Source organism: Petaurus breviceps, unplaced genomic scaffold (assembly GCF_028583685.1).
Source record: "Petaurus breviceps papuanus isolate PSGF00001 unplaced genomic scaffold, PetGlider_PUasm1.0 156, whole genome shotgun sequence".
In the NCBI taxonomy this organism is placed as follows: domain Eukaryota; kingdom Metazoa; phylum Chordata; class Mammalia; order Diprotodontia; family Petauridae; genus Petaurus; species Petaurus breviceps.
The window spans coordinates 12,823,680-12,833,708 of record NW_027185720.1 but is presented as its reverse complement, the minus strand read 5'-3'; the positions used below and the strand labels follow the sequence as shown (position 1 = coordinate 12,833,708).

General features: G+C 45.8%; 1 protein-coding gene across 1 annotated transcript in view; it reads left to right on the top strand.

The window, feature by feature from the left end:
* Window positions 1-1,335: 1,335 nt before the first annotated feature.
* TMPRSS6 (transmembrane serine protease 6) overlaps window positions 1,336-10,029 on the top strand; it is a 45,920-nt gene continuing 37,226 nt past the window's right edge. Inside the window, exons 1-5 of the mRNA XM_069082184.1 lie at window positions 1,336-1,537; window positions 4,548-4,779; window positions 5,456-5,589; window positions 6,427-6,494; window positions 8,923-9,107. Coding sequence (XP_068938285.1) covers window positions 4,557-4,779; window positions 5,456-5,589; window positions 6,427-6,494; window positions 8,923-9,107 — 610 coding nt within the window. The 5' untranslated portion in view covers window positions 1,336-1,537; window positions 4,548-4,556. The remainder of the gene's footprint in view (window positions 1,538-4,547; window positions 4,780-5,455; window positions 5,590-6,426; window positions 6,495-8,922; window positions 9,108-10,029) is intronic.

Below are 10,029 nucleotides of genomic sequence, written 5' to 3'. Positions count from 1 at the left end.
GGGGTCCTGGCAGGGCTGAAATGAGGAGAAAAAACCCTACAGAGATGGATCCATGGGGTCTTAAAATGAGGCTCTCAAACTTACTTTTTTAATATTTTGATGACTGTGTTTGAAAAGGATCCATTTATTTTATGCATTTAAGAACATGATTCTGAGATGGGCTCCAGCCAGGAGTTAGAAAAAAAAGCCAGAACTTAGAAAAAGTTAAAGACTTTAGACCGTGACTGATAAGGCCAATGTAACCACCAGTGGGGACTTTGAGACCATGCAGGGTCAAAGGCAGAGGAGAGCCTACCTCTGGTTACCCCTGGAGTCCCTGCTCCTTAGAGTGCCTCCCCCCCTCCCCCCCTCGCTTCTTCTTCTCATAGACAGAGTGACTTAAAGTAGTGGAAAGTCTTCTGCCTTGCCCTCGAGAAGCACGGGTTCAAGGCCCACTTCTCTCTGAGCCTGTTTCTTTAAGCTGAAAAATGGTGATAATCATCATACCTATTGTAAAGTTTACAGAACGTTCTCCCCACAATAACGTGGCGAAGTCAGATCTGACAGACCTGTCAAACCCATTTTACAGGTGAGGAAACAGACCAGAGAGAGAGGCAGCACCTGAAATCAGAACGCAGGAACACTAGTCAGGTCTCTCTGAACTCCGCCGAGTCCAAGGCTGTTTGCACTGCACCCCGTTGTCTCTCATGGCCACTCACGCTCCATATACATGGACCAGAGGATATTTTCAGCACACTCATGGATGCACATCTCCCAGCGCGCAAATACACTCACACGTACACATGCTAATGATAAATCTATCCATTCTGGCTTGGGCTCACAGACCTTGGGTTAGGAAAAAATCTCTCTGGCTCCAGTGCCCAGAGGAATAATACTATCGCGAGGGTTTACTCTCCTGTTGCTACCTTCTCTGCATCTTGGGACAGCCTTTCTCCTGTTTCTCCTCTGGGCTGTGGCCCTTAGACCCCCAGCTACTGGAGGGACCAAGCCAGGCCAGAGAAGCGAGTATTCTCCTAGGACGGCTCAGCTGGGATGCACACACGTGTAAAACAGGCCTGTAGGCACGCCCCACCTCCTCACCCACTTTGCCCGTCCATCCACTGAGGGCGGCAGATGTAACCAAGAACTCACAGACGTCACTAGGCAACTGGGGCTCCCCTGGGGGAGAACTTCAATCTCCCCGCACCTGCCTTCCCTGGGGTGCCCATGGAGGGCAGGGGCGGGGGCTGGCTTCCTTCCCCAGCTGTTTACAGCATCAGCAAGCTGATCCCAGCCCACTGGGGTCCCCCCCCCCAGCCCTGGAGAAGCACAATACTCTCTGGGTGGCCCAGACTGGCAAAGGGAGCTGGAGGTGCTGGGTGTCATGGAGCCAGGGGCTCTGGGCCAGGGGCCACAAGGGCCTGAGCAAGAGGTCATGGTGTCCGGTCATTGATCTGGGGCCCGGGAGGGGGGAAGCAGGGGGAGAGACCTTGAGCCTGGACAAACAGGGCCTCCTGTGGCCCGCATTCTGGCCCTGCCCTACCTGTGGCTTACAAAGGTAAGTCAGATTCCCTGGGACCCCTGTCTCTTCTTTCTCCAAGTCAGTGGTGGCGCAAAAGGGAAGCTGGGACCTGTATCCTTGCAGGGTCGTCTTCTGGAGGGCTGGGAGGGGGCAGTGTCCTCTCATGATCCGGCATCTGCTGGGAACCCAGCCTCACGTCCTCCTCTGTGCTCCCAGAGGAGAGGGCCCACAGGGGCCTGCTACCCAGGAAGTGACCAAGGAGAAACGGAAGGAGAAGAGTCTGAGAAGAAGCTGGGGGACATTGGGGAGGAAGAGGGAAAAGAGAAGGGGCTTCAGTGAGTGTGTTCTCAGGGTACTCAGGGAGGCAGAGGGATGAGTGGGGGAGGGACAGACACAGAGAAACAAAGTACAGAACAAAACAGAAAGGACATGATCTTGGCCAGGGTTTATTAATGGCTATGGTGTGTCCCCGACACTTTAGGCAGTCAGTCTGGTGAAAACTCTGAAATCCTTCTCAGAATAATGTTTTTAAAGGCATAAAATAAAATTCAGTTTTACAAAGGGAACCAGTTCTATTGAAATAAAGACCAATGTGGTTTTTCCCCATCCACATTCCCAGATGCCACAGAGTTTAGGAAGAAGCCTGGTCTATCCCAGACCCCTCACTTGTCAGGTGAGGACAGCAAGGCCCAGAGAGAGAAATGGGTACGAGGGAAGCTGAGAGAGGCCTTGGCTTCAGATAGAGGCTACCTGTGCCACCACGGTGAAGTCACTGAACTTTGCCGGGCCTCAGTTTCCCCATATGTAAAAGGAGGGGCTGGACTAGATGGTCCCTGGGATCACTTCCAGGCCTGGGGCTTGGATCCAATGAGTTTCTTAGGATGACAAAGGGAGCCAGGGATAGACAGCCCTTAGAATTTACAGTTCAGAATTCTGAGCACACATTAGGCCAGTGAGCCCTGGATTAGGGGACAGGGGATAGTTCTGTCATATCCATTGGACTGATCCTGCCAGGGACAAGGACTCCAGAGCTTACCTCTGGAAGGAGGGAGGGGTGGCACTCCCCAGTCCTCCATTCATCTCATCAGAGGCCTGCCTGCACCCTGCTGCCCACCCCACCCCTGCCAGCTGGGTAAAGTAGAAGTCAGTCCAGGTGTAACTATGCCCACTGATCTAGTCTCACTTACTGGCCTGAATCTACTGGACACAGCAGCCCTCCCCCATCCTAGCACTGTCTCCCTCCAAGCCCCTGAGACCCGAGGAGGGTGAGTGACCTAAAAGCCATGAAGATATTAAGTGATAAAGACAGGATTCAAATCCACGTCCTCAGATGCCATATCCAGCCCTTTTCCCACTCGACTACACTCTCTGTCAATGAGGTCTCAGGGTGTATGGGGGGGGGTTATAGGGGAGGGGAGTAGGTCTTGAGGTAAGAGCCTTTAAAAGTCAATCGTCAGACACACACGCACATGTGTGTATACATATATGAGTGTATGTATGACATTTCAGTGTCCTATCCTGAATAGAGAGCCAGGAACAATTGGGTGAAAGTCCTATCTCTGATGCATATGGGCTGTATGACCCTGGGCAAATTACTGAACCTCTCAATGCACCGGGCAACTAAAACTGTAAATTACAAAGAAAGTGCCAATCTGCATCCGGAGGGGAGTTTCCCAACTTGGATGTTCCCTGTGCCAATGAGATCACAAGCCAGTCCCCTATGGATGTGTATGTGTATGTATATGAGTATTATATGTATGTGTATATATAGGTATTGTGTTTTGTACATGTGTTTGTGTTTATATATAAGTATATGTGCATGTATGTACATCTATGTGTGTATTGAAAATATGTGTGTATCATATATGTATAAGTATATTGTGTGTATGTATATATGCACACGAGTATTATACAAATATAATATCATATGCATTGTACTGAAGAAACTAAATGGATTCTGTATCACTTTATAATTAACCCTATTCTATATTACTGTCCCATTTTCCTTCTACATTGGTTTAAACATATAAAAGAAAAACTGCTATCTACCATACCTTATCGACATGCTAACAAGATATATTTTCACAAGGGATAGTGTCTGTCTTTGCCTGTCCTTGGACAATTAAGGAGGGCTTTATCTCTAACAAACCTTTCTAGGTACCAGGGGATCTGCTAACTCAGGTTCATTAACAAAGTCCAAAAGATGCCAATGGGCCTCATAAAACAATAACCTGGCTTAATTGTCAGAAAAGGGTGGTTACTAGCCCAACATAGGTTTTAGCTTCTTTCTTACAAATGACCGATCCTGTTGTCCCTCCCCCACCACCAACATGCTGTCCAGCCTGAAGCCAATTGTGTTGTCTTCCCCACCTACCCAACTCTGTGCTCTCCAAAATTATATGAAGACTAGTGGGCCCTATGTCAAGGTCTTTGGTCATTGAGAGAGGCCATTGACCCGGTTTATTGTAGCTTAACTGATAAATCAATCATTCTCAGATCATTGCTTCTAGGTTTACCTGAATTTTCTAACAGAACAGTGTGTATATCTGTAAGTGTTGCACATGTCTATGTATTTATGCATAATATAGAATGTGTTATATGTGTGTGTTTCTTCTCCCAGTCTATGAAACAGATAATGCAGAATTAACCCTCTTTATTACAGATGAAATAACTGAGCCTCAGAGGCAGAAGAACCATGTTGGGGGCCCAGTGAGAACTTCAGAGACTTGGGGTTCCTTACTTTTAGCATAGTTTTGTTTCCTTTCTGCAAGACATCAAGGGTTTTTTCCTAAATCATCAGTTTCTTGACAGAAAACCAAGTTCCATTCCCAGATTTGAGGTGAAATAGGTACTTGCAGGTATTATTGTCACTTTACAGATAAGGAAACTTACAGAAAAGAAAAATGACTTGCTCATAGACACACCAGTAGTGTCAAAGTTAAGATTTGAACCCAGATCCTCTGACTTATTTCTACTGTTGGCACATGTGAGCCACTAGAACTGGTCAGTCTGTCTCCCCCTAATGCTCCTTATTCTCTTTTGCCAGAAGTCCAGGATGGAGAATGAAGAACAGAGGGGCAATGGGCAGGCAATCCAGGGACAGTTACATGGGGCAGACACGGAAGAGTCAGGATCCAATCAAAGAGGCCAGGGCCCAGTTGGGGAGGGGAAGGCCACCGAAGACCCCAAGAGAAGACGGGATTACATGCGCTTGGCCCCTCTGTGGCTTGCTCTGCTGATGTTGGCAGCAAGTGGAGTCCTGCTCTGGTATTTCCTAGGTAACTGAAGGCTAAGACATTGGGGGTAGAGATGAGAGCTGTAACTAACATATGGCACATGGAGCTTTGTCACAGGGTGCTGATGTCTAAGGTGGTGTGCTTCCTCTCTGATAGAATGGACAGCACGAAGCTTGAACCTGTCCCCAGCTAGTATCTACAGGGTTCTATGATGGTTGTACCCCCCTCCCAAGTAGCCTTCATCCCCCATCCCTAAGCCCCACTAACTTTCTCTGGGATTAGTAGCCACCATAGGATTGATCTTTGCTGCTCCCAGACCACCTCCAACCTCCCCCAGGAGCAGTGATGTCTAATTTCAGCTCTAATGGCCACAGGGGTCATTAAAATTAGGACTGTTTTTTTATTCATCTGCTGGTCAGAGGCTGAGAAGGAAGAACTGGGAAAGCTGGCCCTGAGGGTCAAGGATAATCACCCTTGATTGTTACAGCTTAAACTAGTTAAAGTTAGATCTAACTGGTGGCAGTTACAAGGAGGCAGATTCTGTCTTGAGATAAGGGAAGACTTCAGAACAATGAGAGCTGTCCAACAATGGAGCAGACTGCTTTGGAAGTCAGTACTTTCCCTGTCACTGAAAGTGTTTGAGACTTAATGACCACTTTCAACTTGTTCCCCCTCCTCCCATAACTGCCAAGGTAACACCCAGCTCTGTTTGGAACAGGATACAAGAGAGAGATGACTGTCAGCCAGTTGTACTCAGGCAGTCTCCGGGTGCTCAATCGCCACTTTTCCTTGGACCTCTCCCGCCGAGAATCCAGTGCCTTCCGCAGTGAAACTGCCAAAGCCCAGACGATGGTAGGGAAGGGCTGAAAGGGAGAAAAGTATGGGTGAGAGTGGGTGGTTCTATGAAGTGGGCTGGACAGGAGCTAATGGATCTGTGATATAGTCTGGACAGAAAGACATGATGAAGACTAAGGCTTCTGTGATATGAACTGCCCAAGATAGAGGGGTAAAAAAAATAATAATAATAATTCTGAGAAATGGGTTGCATCCTGAATTGAGAAGGCATGGGCTGGCATCTTGGAAGAGGATGGAAAGGAACCAAATAACTTCATGATGATTAGCAATTCAATTCGAGTGCCCACTGTGTGCAGAGAGCCCTATGCTAGGCATTGCTAAAGGAGGAGAAGACAGAGATAGAATGAGATGTAGTATTTGATCTCAAAATAAGGTTAGAATCACAAGATGCTTGCAAAGTATGTATAGATAAGTGGAAGCTAAAAGAGGGTTTGTCCATGACTGCTGAAGAGTTAGAATCATCCATAGGACACATGAGATTGAATGGGATAAATCAGGAAGTGTTTCATTGAATGGACAAAATGGAACAGAGAGGGGTGTGCTGCAGCCAAGATTGTTCAATTTTCAGTGTGAGCATTTGCACCTCAGAAATAGCCTTGATCGAGGCTTGATTTATTGTTTTCTTGGTTGTCTAGAGTTAAGAAAGGGTTAATAATGCAAACTAAATTTAAAGTGTCTCATGCATACAATCCCCATCCCCACCCAAAAGCTGTTTGTTAAATATTAACCATCACACACCTGGGGAGAGAACTATGAGCCCAGGGAACAGCAGTCAGGCAATGGGTGGGAGTGTGTGGGTGTGAAGGGAATGACAAATGAGATTTCTCTTCCCAGCTTAGGGACCTCATCTTTGCTACCCGCCTGGCCCCGTACTACAACTCAAGTACAGTGTATGCATTTGGGTGAGTCATGGGCCCCCTCCTTTCCAACTCCCTGTTAGGTGGAGACACTCTAAAACCATGAAAGCTGAAAGCGACCTGAAAGATCAGCTTATATAAAGCTCTCAGCTAGCCTGCTCTGGGTCTCTCCAGTCATATCGTGCCCTCCTTGGTTCAGAGGAAAATCCCACTGAATTAATAAGGTTTTACGAAGATCAAAAGCAGCAGTAGGACCTATAGCTGGTAGCATCAATAAACGTTCTGGAAAGGACTTCAGAGATCATTCAATCCAATGTCTTCATTTTACAAATGAGAAAACTGGGATCCAGAGAAATTAGTTGATCATTCTAAGCCACCAAGGCAGTAAGTGGCTGAACTGGGATTTGAACCAAAGCTTTCTGACTCCAAATCCAGTGGTTTGTTGTTGTTTTACATTATGGCACATGGCTTCTCAATAAGTGATTAAACTCTAAAAATAAACAATTTTTGATGTTTCAGATGCCATCTAGAATCCAGAGGCTCTGAACTCCGGGTCCACTAAGTTGAACAAGAATTGAATAACTATATTTCAGTATAATCGGTTCTTTTCAAATACTTTGGATGCATTTACAAACATAATTCTGAGAAGGGTCTATAGGCTTCACCAGAATGATGGCCAGAGGGATCCATGATATACAGAAAGTAAAGAACTCCTATTCAAACTAAACTTTTTAATGGACAGAGGAAGGAAAGGAGGATGGGAAGGGTTAAGTGACTTAAAGTCCTCCCAACATGACTTTGCATGTATTTTTCATTTTCTTAACTGAGGATGTTTCCCCCAGTGGAATATAAACTCTCTGAGGACAGGAATTGTGTCCTTTTTGTCTTCTGATTCCTATGTCCAACACAGTTTGTAGGATCATCTATTTAGAGCTGGGAGTTTGGAGGACATCTAGCACAGCCTCTCATGAGACTATAGCTTTATAGCTTTACAAATAGGAAAGTGGAGGCCCCACTGAAATTCATTGATTGACCCAAGGTCATAGAGGTATTAACTAACAGAGTCTCGATTTGAACCCATGCCTTCTGCCTCTGAATTCAGCCCTCTTTCCACTGAAGCCACCTAAAAATGTTTGTTGAATCAAATTGAATTGAAATGACTGTCCACTGACTAGTGAGTACCTGGGTCAGGACTAGATCCCACGATTTCCCATGAAAGTGGTTTCACGATGCTTCAAGAGAAGCAAAGTGTGCACAGAGGGGGAGGCAACATTCCTATTATCCTGTGGGATGCTCAGACCACATCTGGAGGACGAGGGTCATTTATGGATGATGCGTTTTAGAAGGACATTAACAAATTGGAGAGTGTCCAGTGGGGACCAAGCAGGATGATGTTGGAATTGGGAACCATGGCATGGAAGGGATTGGTGGAATGAAGGAAAGATGTTTAGCCTGGGGAATGATGCAACTTTTCTCTCCAAATATCTGAAGGGCTGTTGGGTGAAAAGGTAATTGGATGTGTTCTGCCTGGCCTTAGAGGGTAGAACTAAAAAATGAGGGGTGGGAATTACAGGGGGCAGATTTTTGTCTCATTGTAAGAGAAAATTTCCCCACAATTAGAGATGTCCCAAGGTTGAGTAGGCTACCTTGTTCAGGATCATGCAGTAATGAGCTTCTCATCTCTGGGTGTGCACAGGCTGAATGACCACTCCTGAGTCACAGGATGGGGATTCTTTTTTCTTTTAAGTTTGCAGGAGGGGACTTCTAAAATTGTTTTCAATTTAATTAAATAATTTGACAAACATGTATTAAGCACCTGAGGTTTCCATAGTCTCATACTGCCCAAGTCCAAAAATCAAAGAACTTTTAAAGTTGGGGGAATCCTCAGAACATATAATGTTATATATTAGAAGAACTTTAGAATGTCATATATGGAAGGGACTTTAGAACATGGAATGTCAGAAGTAGAAGAACCCTTAGAACAGGGAATGTCAGAGCTAGAAGGAGCCTTAGAACAGAGAATGTCAAAGCTAAAAGAAACTTTAGAACAGGGAATGTCAGAGCTAGGAGGGGCCATAGAACATACAATGCCAGAGCTTGGAAGGACTTCAGAACACAGAATGACAAGGAGAAGATTTAGAACACAAAATGTAAAATCTGGAAAGGACTTTAGAACATGAGATGTTAGGACTAGAAAGGACCTTAGGTATCACCCAGTCCTACCCCATTTTACAGATGTAGAGACTGAGACACAAAAAAGAGTGAAGTCCTAGAAGTATTGCATTTGACAGTAATGTCAATATTCACTTTTCTGAGATCCCTTCCGGCTCTGCGTCTGTCGTTCTATGAATATTTTTTTATATTCTATGCCCTTTTACAGGGATTGTTCCACTGACCCCTCCCAGCAACCTAGACGATTTAGAAGAAGAGAATGAGGAAAAGACTACAACAGTGTTGACTTGTTCCTCCTTAGGGAAGGGCCTCTGACCTGCTTCTTCTGGTTCATTCTCCAAATCCCTGAGAAAAGTCGTCAGATGCTCACCCCAGATGTTGTGAAGGAGGTGCTGGTGGAGCAGTTGCTGTCTGGTGCCAATGAGAGCAAAGGCACCCCTGACCAGGAGGAGTATGAGGTGGACCCTGGGGGCCTTGTTCTTCTGGGTCAGTATGGGCAGCATGAGCTCAAAGACTGGAGGGACCTGGGAAGGAATGGGGCCAGTCATGTAATAGAATAAAGTTAGCTCATGAAAGAGCTTTTGGGGAGAAACGAGAATATCTGGGAAGACGGGCATGAGGGAGCAGCTACATTCATGGGGACAGGAGCCAGGTCAGCTTCCCCAGTCTTACCTTTATTCTGTACCTTCTGAGGCACCTAGCATTGTGCCCTGCACATGCTAGACACAATGAATATTGGATTGGACCTAAAGGCGACATGGGTCCCTTCATTCATTCAACATTTTATTAAGCTCCTACTAGTTCAGAGGATCAGACCAGAAACCAAGGAAGGTACAACTTGGTTTAGGTGGAATTCAGCATCTGCCCTCATGAAGACTCCAGGAAATTCTTGAGCAAAGCATTAATCTCCCATTGACTAAATGGGGAGGTGGGTGAAAATAGGTTAGCCTAGCTAATCCCACAAGCGCCTCCAGGGAGCCGCTAATGATTGGGTCAAGGAGACATAGAATCCAAGAGCAGGACAGGACTTCAGAAGTCACCCAGCCTGGACTCATCTCCCAAAAGAGACCTCTGTTTCAAGCCCTCTGCTCTCTGCTGAAGGAGCAACTTCACTGTTTTTTTGACAGCTCTGATTGTTTAAAAAAATTTTTCCTTTTAAGTTCATTGAGTTAGAAGGGACCTTAAAGAATGTTTCTATTATATTAAAGAATGTGGTTCTAGATAAATATAATGAGCTTTGAACTGTAGTTCCTGTAGTCTAGACCAACCACCTCCTTTTACAATGAGGAAACTGAGTCACAGAGAAGTGAAGAGTGATTTGCCCAAGGTCACAAAGGTAGCATATAGCAGATTCAAACCCCAGCTTTTCACCTCCAAATCTCTCTCTCTCTCTCTCTCTCTCTCTCTC